This window comes from Crinia signifera, unplaced genomic scaffold (assembly GCF_055691185.1).
Source record: "Crinia signifera unplaced genomic scaffold, ASM5569118v1 HAP2_SCAFFOLD_770, whole genome shotgun sequence".
NCBI classification, from domain to species: Eukaryota; Metazoa; Chordata; class Amphibia; order Anura; family Myobatrachidae; genus Crinia; species Crinia signifera.
In genome coordinates this window covers 1-17,680 of record NW_028142676.1, presented here as the reverse complement: position 1 = coordinate 17,680, position 17,680 = coordinate 1, and the positions used below count along the sequence as shown (strand labels likewise).

Genomic DNA, 17,680 nt, shown 5'->3' with positions numbered 1-17,680 from the left:
TGGAGTGCAGGAACTGCAATCCACAGACCAGTTCTGTGGCAATAAATTTTATTGCCAATGGGTTCAGCATGTTCGTGACCCCAAAATCGAAGAGGTCCCCTCCGCCAACCAGTTCCATTACATAATAAAGATAGCTGTTTGTTTGGAAAGCTGCGTATCCACGGGTCAGGAAAGGACTCTCATGTGCCACTTGAAGTACCCGACACTCGGTCATAATGTACTCCCGTTCCAGTGATGCTCTCCTCTTTGCACTTTGAATGAGTGCTCTTTTCTTTAGGATCTTAACTGCTACTCTTTTCTTATGAACAGAGTCTGTGGCGAGCATCACTTTGCCGTAACCTCCCTTTCCAAGAAGCGAGTGGAAAGTAAATGTTCCCACTGTTAAGGGGACAGTAACGCTCTCTTCTGCAGTTTGCTGACCTTCTGCAGTTTGCTGACCTTCTGCAGTTTGCTGACCTTCTGCAGTTTGCTGACCTTCTGCAGTTTGTTGACCTTCTGCAGTTTGCTGACCTTCTGCAGTTTGCTGACCTTCTGCAGTTTGCTGACCTGGTAGGGTGTCTGGTTCTCCTCTGCCAATTGCTGTTATAAATTGACTCTTTTTCTTTTTAATAAAACCAGCAAATCTATTCCAGGTCCTTTGCAAAGCTACATTGCTTAACTTCTTATCGCAACTCTTTTCCTCTGGTAAGTTTGTCTGGCCTGCCCAATGGCTGCATCCTTCACCTGGGTCTTCAGCAATGGCCATGTTTCTCGTTTTTCTCACTTGCCAAAATCTGGGACATCTGCGACATGATTTAAGGAACTGATCTCTTTTCTTTGTCATAAAGGCTACCAATCTCTTCCAGCCTCTCTGTACACCTGGTACCAATGAGGAATTTCTTCTCATGTGTCTCGCTGCCTGCTTTGTTTTCCTGCTCACTTTCCTTCTCCTCTGCATTTTCTTTCCTTTCTTTATCCATGCTTTCTTTCTCTTGATAGGACCCATGTTATGTCACAAGACTAGGGCTCTTAGAGAAAAAAACAAATTTGCACTATCGCAAAAACAAATTTGCACAAATCGCAACTGTGACCTCCAGTAAGAACTGTATATCACATCTGAGACTCTGTGTCTTCAGCAGCTGTGTGATGTCATCGGTAACTGTGATGTCACAATGGAGCATAGTTCTAAAGGTCACCTACATTATGACAGCTGATATGAGGTGTTTTTTTTCTTTACAAATTCTAAAACTTATTTTCACCAGTTATGAAATTAACTATTAGAAAACCTAAATGTGTTCTTTAATATTGCCAATGTTTTCCACCAGTCCTACAAGGAGTTATTTGCTCAATGTAGCTTATATCTATCTAGTGCTTAGTGCTGCTTCAGTAATCCGGAAGCCCTATTTGGCTTAATGGGGACAACCGATAATGGGGCAGATGTATTAAGCCTGGAGAAGAGATAAAGTGGAGATCAGGCAAAAGGAGATAAAGCACCAACCAATCCAATCCCAACTGTCATTTTAAAACACAGTTCATTGGCCATTTACTAAATGGTCCAGTCAGGAGGGCTCAGGAAAGATTCATTCATCATTCATTCCAGACTGTTTGAAACCAGTTTACACAAAAGCCATATACATAGTCCGAACCTATAAGCCAGGGGTTCTCAAACTCGGTCCTCGGGACCCCACATGGTTCACATTTTACAGGTCACCCGATAGGTGCAATCATTACTTATTGACACGTTTTAAGAGATCCACAGGTGGAGCAAATTATTTCACTTGTGATTCTGTGAGCAGACCTGCAAAACATGCACTGTGTGGGGGTCCTGAGGACCAAGTTTGAGAACCTGTGCTAAAGGCACAGACTTTTTTTTATTATCTTTAAGTATGGTAGGGATCTAAACCTGTGGAACACATGGCATGGGGGGATGGGGGTGAAAAGTCTGCAGATTGCTGCATGTACGTTCCCTGTTCAATCCCCCCCCCCCCCTTCCCCGCTGCATCTTGGAACCTTCATCCTGTCACATGGCCAGTCAGCACTGCTGAGAGTTGTATCTTGCCACAATGTCTCGCAGAGATCATGGTTACTATGTTCATAGTCTTTGGGCCGATCCATTGTTTGAGGATTTGGTAGGGAATCCCATATTTGTTACTACCACTTTCCTGTTAACCCCTTATTTATGTGCTCTTTAATAAACCCTTCTTACTCTGTGGGCCTTGCTCCTCTCCCTCCTGTGTTGCCCGATCCCCCCCCCCCCTCATTCGCTTCATCAGGTGTCGGTGCTCATGGAAGAGAAGAGGAGTCTAATGAGCGAAAACAGAAACCTGAAGGAGCAGCAGGAACAGTCGGAAGAGGGCACGGGGACACCAGTGTTTGGCAAGAAGCTGCTTCTGCTGCAGAGTCAGATCGAGCAACTGCAGGAGGAAACTACCGGTAACGGGAGAAGGGTGGGGCCTAACGGTCAAGAGGACCAGCGCTTGCTTTACGCATGGCTGTAGGAGCTTTGCGATCCGGTACATGTGGGGCTTGCTTGATGGCGGTTTTTGCTGCCTATATGGGAACATGTAAATTATAGGGATTATAGCAGTTGCAACATATTTTTATTAACCCCTTCAGTGGTAATCCAGGCAGCTTTCCAGGCTATGCTTCAGTGCTAACACTTCCAGGATTGCCATTGTCTTTTCCCCCTCCTTGGCTCTGGGCAGCACCGCTGAGCTGAGCAATGAGCTCCGCTTCAGCCACTGCCTGGCTGCGGCTGCCCGGCCCCAGCTCCTTCCTTCCTGGCTGTTTGCGGCTTGACCTTGCTAACGTCACGCCATACACAGCCAGGTTGCTGGGGTAAGTTCCAGAAAGCGCTGCCCGGCCTTGGGACACTCATCTGTGTTTTTTTTTTTTAGGGAGCCCCTTCCAAAAATCCTGCCCTGTGGGGAGCACTCCCTAAACAAAAACAAACTATGACTATGTGGTTAAATGTCCAGAATGAATGGCTGTCCATGTGCCCCCAGTGGCTTTGGATGATATCTGTGAGAGGCCGCATAGAAGGTAACTTGTGATGTTTCTGGGCTTACTTCAGGCTGGAGAGCGCGAGAGATGACTACAGACAGCGATGTCAGGATCTGGATCGGGAGGTTCAGGATCTGCACATGCGTAACCAAGATGTAACCGGGCTGGCTTATGAGGCGCAGTCCCTCAGGGATGAGATGGACGTACTCAGGTGAGCAGTGGTCCAGGGAATGGGGCTCTCAGGCCTGGAATTGCAGAGAGATCACCTGCGTTATGACTTATTTATCCCTTGCCTAATGTGTGGCCACAATTTGTAATTTAGTGAGACTAGATTGACTCTAAGCCAGTTGGATTATCAGACTATGCACAGCAACACAGAGTATTTCCAACCTGTACTTGTTGAAGTCTTGTATTTGTAAAGTAAAACAGCAGGAGTGGAATCGATGCATCAAGAATCCAGAGGCTTAAAGTTGTATGGTAGAAGGAGCAGAGTCCCCGAATAGTGATATGAGGAGGCAGCAGGAGGCCACAGGCTAAAGGCCCCCATACATTAGTCCAACTTGTCCAAGTTGGACCTGATTTCCACTGCAGCTCCCCCCCTGGAGGGGTCAGACACGATTAGGCACTTGATGTGCCATGTTTTGAATGCGATTTATCATATGCAACTCCCGGGGAGCTGCAGGGGGAGAGGCGGACAAAGAGGCAGCGGATAGGGGACGCTGGTGAGTCAGGCAATTGGAGAGGTGGGGCAGCGGACACAGATGCAGCGGGTGAGGGATGCCGGGGGGGGGGGGGACTGGGAGCTGGGCAGGAGGATCAGGGAACTGCAAGGGGAAAAAACACCCCAAAAATTAATGGACCGAATCAAATGAATCGGCAATTGGTTGAGAGAGCAATCAGCCAATCACTGGCTGCCCATTCATTTGTATTGTTTTTTTTCTTTCCTTGCAGCTCCCTGATCGTCCTGCCCATCTCTCCGTTCACAGGCGTCCCCTGCCCGCTACCGCTGTGTTCGCTGCCTGCTTGTCACTGCCCTTGCAGTGTCCCCCCGCCCAGAGGCTGCACATAAGTTTTAGAAAGTCTTATGTGCAGCCGGCCCGACTCCGATCCGGTGCGCAGTTACATCAGAAGGACCAGGGTACCCAGCAGCACATAGTAGTGATATGAGTGGGGAATAGTGGTAGCAGGTAGACTAAGAGCCAAACAGACACTCTATGTACTAGAAGGGTAACAGAACTGAAAAGAGGCCACCTTCCCTGTCAGTTCCATGTGTTCTATACAAGGGCGTAGCTACTATAGCGGCAGGGGGTGCAGCTGCTATGGGGCCCAAAGCTAAGAGGGGACCCCTTCCCTGTCAGTTCCATGTGTTCTATACAAGGGCGTAGCTACTATAGGGGCAGGGAGTGCAGCTGCTATGGGGCCCAAAGCTAAGAGGGGCCACCTTTCATGTCGGTTACGTTTATAGGTATGTAGGTGTGTTTTTTCTTTTCTTTAATACAATGTATTAAATGAATCGCCATAAAATTCGACACAACACAACAAAATACAGTAGCAGTAATATCACAATAAGTCAGATCCAGTTTTATTAGACTTAAAGATAAGGGGAAAAATTCTCACAATGACCGTGCGGCGAACCGTCAAAGGCAATAGAACCAAGAGTAGGTCGAGAAGGAGAAGACATAAGGAAAGAGTGTGTGGGAGGGGGGGGGGGGGGGGTGTTTTGAGAAGTCGGCATGGAGACCAGATCTTGTTAAATGTTTTGGAAGTATGTATTATGGCAGCCATATATTCCTTAACACTTTTGTTGGTAAGCTGCTCAATCAGAGGTGTGTCACTCAGGTGCCAAAAGGGAGGGGCAATTCTGTCTAGGAAAAAACATTTGGTATCCCAATTGCACACTGAGTGAAACATATGAAGTTATGTTTCACTCAGTGTGCAATTGGGATACCAAATGTTTTTTCCTAGACAGAATTGCCCCTCCCTTTTGGCACCTGAGTAACACACCTCTGATTGAGAAGCTTACCAACAAAAGTGTTGTGCAGTTGAGAGGCATAGATGGGTCAGCATTAGGAGGGATTGCTGACACCTGAGTGCCATTGGAGAAGCCAGGGGTATCTCCAGGTAAGCTGTCTCTCAGATGTAGTAAGCCATTATTATGTGGCCTTATACTGGGCTATTAAGCCCAGACATATATGTTACTGCTAATGGGATGGGTTTGGGAGTGTGGTCTCCCTCATGTTGATATGGCTGGTCTGCTCCAGGTCAGCACACCCTAACACTTATTTTTTCCTATCACATTGTATATATTTTGTATTTTAATCACACCTTCACTTCCCTACATAGCACCTATGTGCTTCTTATTAACCCCTACTAATTTTCATTTGTGTGCTGCCCTGGAGTACTCAGCCTGTGTCGGCATGTTGGGGGCCCACACCCATACCCAGTATTAGGGACCCCCAGTGACAGAGATGCCTTGACGTACGGCCTGGGGGCTTAGCCCTATATCTGCAGATATACGCAACCAAAATCTCTGTGTTATGAAGTTATGTTTCACTCAGTGTGCAATTGGGATACCAAATGTTTTTTCCTAGCCATATATTCCTTACCTGGTATGTTTAGAAGATTGAATATAACGGCCTGCATGGGGAATGTGGGGGATTTTTCCAGCTGCATAGTTATCATTTATAGCTCTGAATGAAGCTAAACATTTCTCCACTTTCCAGACGATGCTGGTCTAGAGCGGTAAAGTTGTTAAATAGCCCCCCCCCCCCCCCCCCCATGGGTGTAACTATAACTATAAACCTTTCAAAAATAATTAACAGCTCTTCCAACACACCCATGAGGTGGCTGCCCAGTGTCATTTTTTTTGTGGGGTGTCGCCAGTAGCCCTAATCCCCAGATGACATTGTAGTTCAGACCAAACTACAGACAAGGAAAGTCGTGACTGCTTAGAGTCGGTTAGCAGAACTGTACCGGACAGGTGGAACACGGTACATCTCCGGAGAAGTAGTCGAGGTCGGAGCAGGCAGCAGGTGCAACAGGTGTCTATTCTTTGTCGTGCAGTTCGCCATTAACTGATGATATGGTATCTAGCTCCATTGGCACGTTATGATAGCTTTTACCCCATTTAGGGCACACAAATTGAATGTCGTCAAAGAGGCTTTGGTCCATGGCAGGAATCGGTTCTTTGTAGGCTTCGCTGTAAGACACGGGACATTGTTGATCTGTACCATGCACATGTGCCTTGCACATGTGCCGTTTGAGTGGAGACGCTGTTTTTCCAGTCTCTATGTTTTGCCATGCAACTGAAGAGAAGTAGGGGTGTTCTCGCACGTTGCCGTTTACCCCGAGCCGGAGGGTCTGGTCCTTGCACAGGAGTTGGGATATAATGTCCTTTGTTGCGGGATCAGTAATACCTGCGTACGACGGTTCTTTCTTAAGGGTATTTCTCATGATCTCTTCCTTATCCTTTCCAGGAAATTTGTACTGCGATCAGATCTGAATAAGGGCCATAGTCTTCACGTCACCTAGCTCTGATTACTAAATGTATTACCTATCTCAACCTATCAGACTGTTGCAATAATTATTTAGAATGCACATTGAGGGTTACTAATTACCCAGCCTAGGCTTGCCGTGCAGGGGGAATAATGCATAGAAACATAGAATGTGACGGCAGATAAGAACCACTTGGCCCATCTAGTCTGCCCCTTTTTTAAACATACACACAGTAGTACAAACGTTTTCAATCACTATACAGTGGTCACGTCTCTAAAATTTGGGATCCCGGTGGTCAGTATACCAACATCAGAATCCAAGCCGCCGGTACTCCGCCTGGGGGGGTGAGCCAGTGGCGTAACTATAAATTTTGCTCCCCCCTGCCAAAAAGTTTGTGGCGCCCCCTGGGCTCCTCTGCAGCGTGTTTCCCCAGTGGAGAAGCTAAAGCAGGATAGAGGAAGAGAGACCAGCAGACACTGCTGCTTCCCTTGGCTCCGGCGCATCCCAGGCCGCCCTAGCACGCCCATCCGCCCACCCATTCTGTACACCGTAGCCAATAGCCTGCTCTGTGTACAGTCAATTGAATCAGTGGGGGGATTTGTCGACTCTTTCATGGCTGACTCACCTCCGGTGCTCAGCCGGCAGGCAGCAGCATGTCAGTGCGTCAAGCGGGTGCTGGCGCCCACACAGACCCCACTGCCGCTTGCTCCCCCAAGCGGCTGCTAGGGCTGCCTTACAGTAGTTACGCCACTGGGGTGAGCGCAAACAAATCCCCTTGCAGGATTGCTGTGTTTGCCACGCTGCAGGCTTAGAGGCTGACTGCATTCGCCACAGGTTCTATTTCCCTCTATGGGGGTCGGGACCCCCACAAGAGAGAATAGTCCTTTTGGTTGGGATCCCGACTGTTAGACAGTCATCCAGTATACCCCCTCTTAGCCATGGCTGCATCCAATCCAGTACCATGTACACCGCAGTGTAAAGTTCAAATGCTTTCATTTTCCAGTTTGAATATTGGGTCCAGACCCCAACAGCTTTATTTTATCAGACAAGGACATGTTGAGTAGTAGATTACAGCAGCATCCGTGTACTCAGGACAAGCAGCATTTGTACAGAGTATATGGGTGACATTCTATGGTATGCGGTAAAATCCACATTTTTTTTATCGCACCTAATCGCACTTTTGAAAATCGCAAGATTGGGCCGTTTTTCGCATATTTAATGAGATGCGAAAAACGGGCCAAATAGTGCGATTAGGTGCGATTTCTTTAGTCCTGAAAATGTGCGATTTTCAGGTCTGAAAATCGCACATTTGCAGGAAATCGCAATTTAAAATAAAAAAAAAAACAGCGCGGGGTCCCCCGCCAGAGCATAACCAGCCCCGGGCTCATTGACCCGGTGCTGGTGACATAAAATCACGGTCCCCGACAAATAGGGGTCCCCTTGATTTAATGAAACCAGCACCAGGCTCAAGGTCCGGTGCTGGTTCCCGAAATACGGTAGACAAAATGACTAGGGGTCCCCCGCATTTCAAGAACCAGCACCAGACCCAACCAGCCAGCAGGGTAATGCCACAGCCGGGGGACACTTATTATATAAGGTCCCGCGGCCAAAGCATTATCCCCGTGGCTGGCCAGCATGGGCAGGGGTCCTGGGGAAGTGGGGACCCTCCCAATGAAGGGGTCCCCCCCCCTCCAGGACTTACCAGCCCATGCTGAAAGTCCGGGGCTGTCCCCGATGCCCCTGGGTGGTGGGCATCGGGCTAATGCAAAGTGTAAAAAAAAAGAAAAAAAACTAATGTCTTCTACTGTAGAACTATGAGTCCCAGCAAGCCTACCCCACATGCTGGGACTTGGAGAACTTAAAGTCCCAGCATGCGGGGCATTAAAGGGCCCGCTGGCACTCGTAGTTCTACAGTACAAAAAATAGTTAAATAAAACACACTGACACCCTGAAAAATAAAAGTTTAATGCATACATAACACACACATACTGATACTTACCTACCTTGAGCCCGTAGGTCGGTCCCTGGGTCCGGGGCTCCAGGGCAGAAGAGTCCGGTTCCGGGGCCTTGGTCCTGGTTCCGGGGCTGGTCCGGGGTCCTGGGCTGATGTCTCCGGGGTCCAGGATCCAAAGTAGTCCAAAAGGGGTACCTAAGGAAGGAAATCCTACTCACCTGGTCCCCGGCGACGACCCCGGCATCTTCTCCGGCAGACGCGCTGCTCCCGGCTGGTACCCGCTCACGGACTGGAGAGGCGCAGAGATGTTTCATCTTTCGCGCCTCTCCTCAGAATGATTCTATTGGCCGCCTAGCGGCCAATCAGGAGCCGAGAAAGTTGGCTCCTGATTGGCCGCAAGGCGGCCAATAGAATCATCCAGAGGAAAGGTGCGGAAGATGAAACATCTCTGTGCCTCTCCAGTCCGTGAGCGGGTACCAGCCCACCGCCCAGGGGCATCGGGGACAGCCCCGGACTTTCAGCATGGGCTGGTAAGTCCTGGAGGGGGGGACCCCTTCATTGGGGGGGTCCCCACTTCCCCAGGACCCCTGCCCATGCTGACCAGCCACGGGGATAATGCTTTGGCCGCGGGACCTTATATAATAAGTGTCCCCCGGCTGTGGCATTACCCTGCTGGCTGGTTGGGTCTGGTGCTGGTTCTTGAAATGCGGGGGACCCCTAGTCATTTTGTCCCCCATATTTCGGGAACCAGCGCCGGACCTTGAGCCTGGTACTGGTTTCATTAAATCAAGGGGACCCCTATTTGTCGGGGACCGTGATTTTATGTCACCAGCACCGGGTCAATGAGCCCGGGGCTGGTTATGCTCTGGCGGGGGACCCCGCGCTGTTTTTTTTTTTATTTGAACTGTTTAACCTTTTTTTTCCAACAGAACCCTGCACAGATCTCAATGATCTGTGCAGGGTTCTGGCTAATTCGCCCATCAGAACCTGGTCTGATTTTTGGGCGAATTTTAGACACATTTATACAAATCGTATACCATTAAATATGCGATTTGTATACTTTTAAATGTGAAAACATCTGGATGCGATGTGCTGCGAAAAACAGCCATCGCATTTCCAGAATGTCAAATTTGTTGGCCAAAATCGCACTTTTTTCACATTTTCGCAGCTCATTAAATATGCGAAAATGGAAAAACATGCGATTTCGGCCGTTTTTGAGAAAAAAATCGCAAAAAAAAAAATACGCATCCCATAGAATGTCACCCTATGTCTTCAGAAGGATGGCTCCTGTGGGAAGCATGATGGCACCAGTGGTAGGAATGATGGGTGGGGGTTGCTATTTTACAGCACAGTGTAACTGTCTATTCTGAATACAGGCAGTGTGGAACGAGGCCCCCTTGACCATTTGGCCTGTACCCAGAAGGGTGGACACATTATCATTATATAAATGTGACCACTAATATTTTATATCTGTAGGAGTTGTTGTTTCAGTGTGCTCAGATCTGCAGGACCCTGCTCCTTGCCTGCGCACGCTGGAAGGGCGTCTATGAATAAAGTGCTGGCTTCACTGCATCTCAAGGAAATCCTATGTCCGGAATTTGACACTTCCTTTTGTTGTTTATGTAATAAGCATTGAAGGAACAGGGAGCACAATCTTTACATTGTTTTTTTTTTTTTTTAAGTCATGTCAGAGCAAGACTTATCTAGTCCTGCAGTCTCCTGGTTTGCAGGCAGCAAGGAAAAATGAACGGGGAACCTTGTTACATAGGCAGCACCCTATCCACTCTGTAGAACTCAAAAAAATCTACATAGTCATATTATTATTTGTGTTCTGCAGCACCTGTCAATTTTATGTTTCGATCAATCTTATTTGCATCTTCCTCCTCTTTAATTACCTAACCACCATCATCTACTCCTCACATCTCTAAGTAAGCACCTTCAGTGACACATTCCTTTACTCAAGGCACACAATTCAAAAGACGAGCATACTTCCCAAACAGAAAAAAAAAAAAATGCGCCATGAGCAAGGTGTCTGACTGCAATATGGAAGGTCGTGGGTTTGAATCCTGGATATGACAATATTTTGAAATGTGCACTTTAAATAAAGAAAAATGTTGATCCTATGACCCATACCCAATGCAAATATCAAAAGTTTTGGGGATCTGTGAGAGTCAGAGGCTTAGGGGGAGAATTATCAAACCTAAAGAGGGCAAGAGGAGGTGGTACAGGTAACAACCAGATATCAGTGCAAAATGTGTTTTCAGGGTGAGAATAGGATTGGGGAAGGCGACTGCTTCCCAATTTTATTTCAGAATAATATGGGTTAATTCTGAATTACATGCTAATGATATACATCACACCACCATATAGCCCCATGCCAACACATCCTCATCATGCATTTTATAATCCTTTGCATTGCAAACATTATAGGCCTGAACACCTGTTCCATATCCTGCTCATTGCCAGAGGTTCTGCTCCCATTAAAAATGTGTCCCCCCACCCTCTCAGGTGGTGGCCATTTTGGGAGGTTCTGCTCCCATTAAAAATGTCGTCCCCCCCCCGTCTCAGGTGGTGGCCATTTTGGTAAGGACATTTTCAATGGAGGCAGGTGTGACAGGACTGCAGACAAGTATCTGCAGGTCCAGGCAGTGGCGTAAAGTAGACCCCCAGCACCCACTGCGGGGCATACATGCCTACCCTCCCGCGCGTCCGGAAACGTAGGGGGCGTGGCTTGCGCGGCAACATAACTAACTGCCGGCCACCGCGGTGATATGAGTGGCCGAGCTGCTGTCAGGAAGTCGGGAGGAGCACTGCAGGAGAGTCACCATAGCAGCAGCCAGAGCTTCCGGAGTTGGCTCCGCCCACCACACTCCGTGCCTCAGCCCTACTCCTGCGGGTCTGCCTGTTCCTGTCACCGGCTGCCCCCTCACCACACTGCCTGCTCCCATCACACACGGTTCAACACAGCCAGGTGAGTGCTGTGTGTACTGGGGAGTGTGGGCTGTTATATATGGGAGAGAAACTGTGTGTGTGGGGGGGGGGGGGGGGGATGTTTATAATGTAATATAGGGGGAGGCTGTTTATAATGTATTATAGTATCAGGGAGTTGTATATAATGTCATATGGGGGAGTAATTGTGCAATGTGTGTGTGGGGTTGCTGTGTATATTGTAATATGGGGGCTGTGTATAACATACATCCCAACTTCTTGGGAGCCGGAGGAGGTAGAAATGGGTAGCTCGTGAACGATCCGGTTCTTTTGAACGATGGAGCCGCTGATCCCAAAATGGCGAACCGGATCAGTTTCGTTTTACATTGCCCACAATACAATGCATTGCTTGAGCTCAGCACTGCCACCCTTGGCAGCTGAGATATTTTCTTCTAATTGGAGACTGAGTGAATAGAAAAACAAGCCTGCTTGTGCTGTTGCTGCTGCTGTGTCATGTGCAGATCTAGATTCTTCTTGAAGCCCTGAAGGAGGTCAACAGCAGACTCAGCAGAGGCATTGCAAGCTTGCTTCACACCATCTTCTACTAGTAGAAAGTTGTGTAGAAGTATGAACACACATTCTCACAGACACACAGACTTTAGTTAGGCAGTGCACATGGTTGTTTTTTTTTTACTAGATCTGTGTTTGCTGGGATGTGTAGTACTTTTAACTTTAATTTGGAGGGGGCCTTCTTTTAACTTTCATTTGGGGGGGGGGGGGCTTGGCAATGAGCAAATTTAGTCCCGCTTGGCAATGAACAAATTTAATCCCCCTTGGCAATAAGCAACGAGCAAAATGAATACCCCTTTTACACCGCCGCAAAACCCCGGGTCTTCAGCGGTTCAGACCCCGGTCAGCGGCAGTGTAAATGGGACACGCCGTGTCCCTTTACACGGGACTTCTACCCAGGTCCTGGGAACTGGATTGTTCATCAGACAAGCGTTGGTCAGATAGTCACTAGGTCGACATGCAGAAAGGTCGACATGGGAAAATGTCGACATGGGAAGAGGTCGACATGGAACAAGGTCGACGTGGTTTTAGGTCGACATGGACGTTAGGGTGACATGAGGAAGGTCGAAAGGTCATAAGGTCGACATGGGGTTTTCGCTGTTTTTTGACCCGAATGTCAACACAGTTGGAAGTGAAATCGGACCATCGCATCGCTCGCAATGCTTCGGGCACAGTGGCTCACTTCGCTCGCCACACTATTATAATCTCACTCCATGCCCTAGTGGATGGTAGGGCATGAAATACCGCCTGTTGGCACATGTCGGCTCAAAAAACAGTAAAAATCCCCATGTCGACCGTATGACCTGTCGACCTTCCTCATGTTGACCTATAACCATGTAGACCTTGTTCCATGTCGACGTAAAACCACGTCGACCTGTAACCACGTCGACTTTTTCAACACACCCTGTATGTTACCTTGTAATTTGTTTTTTGTTTGCTATGTACGGCGCTGCGGACACTTTGCGGCGCCTTATAAATAAACGTACTACTACTACTAACCACGTCGACCTAAAACCATGTCGACCTTTCAGCATGTCGACCTAGTGTTGTTGACCTAATGTCGACCTAGTTCAGTCGACCAAACGACCGTTTCCCCAGGTCCTGACCTGGGTAGAACATGACTATGACCTGGGTAGAGGGCAGTCGGTGTAAATGGGTACACTGGGTCATCCGACCCGGCTACCATTTACATCAATGGGGGACCACAGCATCCGCAGGTTGGACAGGGGGGCACAGACAGCCTGCGCTGCTGTCTGCTATATTCAGCAGACAGCAGCGGAGGAGGTGAATGGATGCCGGTGTGAGGCATCCATTCACCTCCAGGACGATGGCTGGAGGGGTGCACGGGGGCAGTCCAGCAGCTTACCTTGGTGCTGGGCTGTCCCCAGCATGGCGATCAGTGGTCCCGGTGGGGATCACCGCGGGCCTGGCGCTTGGAGATGATGTCATTACATTTCTCTAAAATGTGCAATGTACAGAACGCTTTAAGGAGCCACATCCCACTGTAAGCTCCTCTTCTCCTTCTGACACCCTCCGTGTACTCCCTGGCTAGCAGCTGTACATGTAACAGAGACATGGTATCTTCTACTCTAGTAAGCCAGTATCCCCTAAATGTATCATCGGGGAACCGCAGCAGGAATCTCCGATCCCTGCTGCGATCCCCCTTTCAGCGCCGCCGGCCGCATCCCCATAGGTTTCTATGGGGGATGCGAAGCTGCCCGATGTTGATACATCGGGCAGCCCGGCTTCGCACCCCTGGGCTACCGCCATTCTGAGATGGCGATAGCCCATTGTAGTCTATGCCTACACATCGCACTGCCCGGCTCGGATGAGAGGGGTCAGCGGGGGTCTGACCCCCCGGCTTCCAGGTTAGGGCTTCGCAGGGACGGGCTCCTTTCGGAGCCCTGTCCCTGCGCCCTCAAAATTGATAAATTGCCCCAATATGATCAATAGCCCAGGACACCACCTCACAAAGGATTATTCCCTGTATTTGTCATTGTACAAGTATATAGGTAGGCATGAGGGAAATGGTTGTATTTAATGGGTGAGTAGACACTTTTATTTTTATATCATAGGGACCCCCTCCTCCCTCCCGAAACTGGCAATGAAAAGGGGTCTTCAAGAGGGAGGCCTGATTTGTACAGTGAGCCACAGAATGTCAGACCCCACCTCCCCCTACTGCCGTATCCGGCGGCATGTATGCCTGAAATGCTGAGGGCCTATTGGGGAGATATTCAAGGGGAGGGGCTACAGGCTAATTGTAGTAGTAGTACAGAGACCGGTAGCCCCACAGGAAGGGACCCTGAGATATATAAGGGGGCAAACCCGACGTATTCAATATTCAATTATCTACTGTGTTTACCACGCAGGGCTATTCAATTATTAGTCAATTTCCCCTGTGTGTAAAACCATAGATTCTACGGGCTAATACTGTGGAGAACAATCTATGTTAAGTGCACCACCTAGGTCAGGGTTAGAGAACCTTTGGCCCCAGCTGTTGTTGGACTACACATCCCAGCATTCCCTGCAACAGTGTTATCATGGCCAAATAGCAAATTGTAGCAGGGCATGCTGGGATGTGTAGTCCAACAACAGCTGGAGGGCCAAAGGTTCCCCATCTCTGACCTACGACTTTGCTCTGTTTCTGGACTTCCCTCTTAACGAATGATTGCTATTACCTGTTCTAAACAGGTAAATGGGTAAGAAAGGTGTTTCCACACAGGTAATAACAATCAAACATTAAGAGGGAAGTCCAGAAACAGAGCATTGTGTCCCTCCTGGAAAGGGTCATGTTGGGAGGTATGGTACACTAACTCAAACCATAAATAACTGTCTTTTTTACACAAACTGAGCCGCCCAAAGGATCTAGATCTTTTCAATGACCGACCCGGGTCCTCTCAGAGAGCCGTTTTGCCCATCTCTAGGAGGAGGGACAGGGGACTGCGCGCAGGAAAACGTGGGGGCGTGGCCTATACTAACGGGTCACCCGCGAGGTCACGCCCCCGTTTTGATGCTATGGGGGCATGACCCAGGGGCTCTGTGAACCTCTAGCCATGCCCCCAGCCCCCTGGCTGCGGGAATAGACGCTGTGGCTGTGCTTATGTGCACAGCGTTTATTCACCGCTGCTCACCAGCCAAGAGGGGCAATACCCCCCCCCCTCGCCGCTGGACACTGCCGGCCGCGGGAGGGACGCGGGAATGTCCCCCGAAAACCGCGGAAAGTTGTGAGATATGCTATAGGAGTCTCCCTGAAACTGGTTTTCAAAAGTAGGCAAGTATGCTGCGGGGGCCATTGCAATGCCACTGCTTCCGAGAGATTCTTCTCATGCACATCCTCTTCTGGGGCTGAGTGGGCATTAATGGGTGTACACAGGAGAGACCTCCCTAGGACGCTCCATGGGCATGTACCCAGCATTGTGACCTATTGTCCTGCACATGCATAGCGTCCGCCATTTTCAACGGCATCTCCTACACCAAACACGGGCAAGGTGTAAGTGCCAAGACCGGTGCTGATGGCTTTTGGCACCCATTATTGGCGCAGCATTACTCTCGCCCAATGCATTCCCCCAAACCTTTGCTGTCACTTCTCGGAGTGCGAAGGCTGCATTCCCACAGAAAACGAGTATTCCAACACCAGGGGGATCCCAGAAAACACCCCCTTGGTGCGAGCGACTAATCTTCGCTCACTACCTTCAGGCGGAAGCCTGAATCGGCCCCATAGTCACTTTAGATCAGGCATGGCCATACTATGGTCCTCCAGCTGTTGTGAAACTACACATCCCCAGCATGCCTTGCCATGGTTTTAGCATTCCCTAATAGCATGATGGGACTTGTAGTTTCACAACAACTGGGGTGGCATTAGTTTGGACATGCCTGCTTTAGATAGAAGCAGTGCAAATGTGAAGAATCCATGTATAAGTCTTAGGAAGGCAGACCGGGTCCGCCATGAAGGAAATACAAATCTGGTTGGTTGGCCGTCTTTACCGCTGTTTATAAATGTCGCCCAGTATATATCCGGCTCGCAGTCCGACATCTGCCATCAACAGCGAGTATTGGTAGTGTAAATACCCGTATATTGTACAGAAATCGCCCAGTGTGGTGTCTGTCTGGGTGATCGGGCTTCTAAATCTCCCGCTTCATTGAGTGATTTTACCCTCTAAAAAGGTTTTAAGCTGAGGTTGGTTTGGCCTCTCCGGAGATGTGGGTGAGTTTAATCCCTGCCTTGTCCCTGCAACCTCCTAACAATAACCTGTGTTGGGGGGGGGGGGGGGGGCGTGATGCTGAAACGTGCCTTGCCTGTGTATTCTTATCTGTGTAACCAGCCTGTGTCATTCTGCCGTTTACTAAATGTCCAGTCAGGAGGGCTCAGGAAAGATTCATTCATCATTCATTCCAGACTGTTTGAAACCAGTTTACACAAAAGCCATATACATAGACCGAACCTATAAGCCAGGGGTTCTCAAACTCGGTCCTCGGGACCCCACATGGTTCACATTTTACAGGTCACCCGATAGGTGCAATCATTACTTATTGACACGCTTAAGAGATCCACAGGTGGAGCAAATTATTTCACTTGTGATTCTGTGAGCAGACCTGCAAAACATGCACTGTGTGGGGGTCCTTGAGGACCAAGTTGAGAACCTGTGCTATAGGCACAGACTTTTTTTTATTATCTTTAAGTATGGTAGGGATCTAAACCTGTGGAACACATGGGATGGGGGGTGAAGAGTCTGCAGATTGCTGCATGTACGTTCCCTGTTCTATCCCCCCCCCCCCCCCCCCCCCGCTGCATCTTGGAACCTTCATCCTGTCACATGGCCAGTCAGCACTGCTGAGAGTTGTATCTTGCCACAATGTCCTGCAGAGATCACAGTTACTATGTTCATAGTCTTTGGGCCGATCCATTGTTTGAGGATTTGGTAGGGAACCCCATATTTGTTACTACCACTTTCCTGTTAACCCCTTATTTATGTGCTCTTTAATAAACCCTTCTTACTCTGTGGGCCTTGCTCCTCTCCCTCCTGTGTTGCCCGATCCCCCCCCCTCATTCGCTTCATCAGGTGTCGGTGCTCATGGAAGAGAAGAGGAGTCTAATGAGCGAAACAGAAACCTGAAGGAGCAGCAGGAACAGTCGGAAGAGGGCACGGGGACACCAGTGTTTGGCAAGAAGCTGCTTCTGCTGCAGAGTCAGATCGAGCAACTGCAGGAGGAAACTACCGGTAACGGGAGAAGGGTGGGGCCTAACGGTCAAGAGGACCAGCGATTGCTTTACGCATGGCTGTAGGAGCTTTGCAATCCGGTACATGTGGGGCTTGCTTGATGGCGGTTTTTGCTGCCTATATGGGAACATGTAAATTATAGGGATTATAGCAGTTGCAACATATTTTTATTAACCCCTTCAGTAGTGATCCAGGCTGCTTTCCAGGCTATGCTTCAGTGCTAACACTTCCAGAATTGCCATTGTCTTTTCCCCCTCCTTGGCTCTGGGCAGCACCGCTGAGCTGAGCAATGAGCTCCGCTTCAACCGCTGCCTGGCTGCGGCTGCCCGGCCCCAGCTCCTTCCTTCCTTGCTGTTTGCGGCTTGACCTTGCTAACGTCACGCCATACACAGCCAGGTTGCTGGGGTAAGTTCCAGAAAGTGCTGCCCGGCCTTGGGACACTCATCTGTGTTTTTTTTTTTAGGGAGCCCCCTCCAAAAATCCTGCCCTGTGGGGAGCACTCCCTAAACAAAAACAAACTATGACTACTGTA

General features: G+C 49.1%; 1 protein-coding gene across 1 annotated transcript; it reads left to right on the top strand.

The window, feature by feature from the left end:
• The first annotated feature begins 650 nt into the window (after positions 1-650).
• LOC146056272 (protein Hook homolog 2-like) lies at positions 651-3,459 on the top strand. The gene is made up of 2 exons (XM_083168371.1): positions 651-2,412; positions 3,053-3,459. Exons 1-2 carry the CDS (start codon positions 2,265-2,267, stop codon positions 3,139-3,141), a joined length of 237 nt encoding a protein of 78 aa, XP_083024497.1. The 5' UTR covers positions 651-2,264; the 3' UTR covers positions 3,142-3,459.
• Positions 3,460-17,680: the final 14,221 nt, after the last annotated feature.

What these genes read in the sequence shown, in the direction of transcription:
- LOC146056272 (XM_083168371.1), top strand. Translation starts at nt 2,265, where the DNA reads ATGGAAGAGAAGAGGAGTCTAATGAGCGAAAACAGAAACCTGAAGGAG. An exon ending in ACTGCAGGAGGAAACTACCG is followed by an intron (nt 2,413 to 3,052) that starts GTAACGGGAGAA and finishes GGCTTACTTCAG; the next exon opens with GCTGGAGAGCGCGAGAGATG.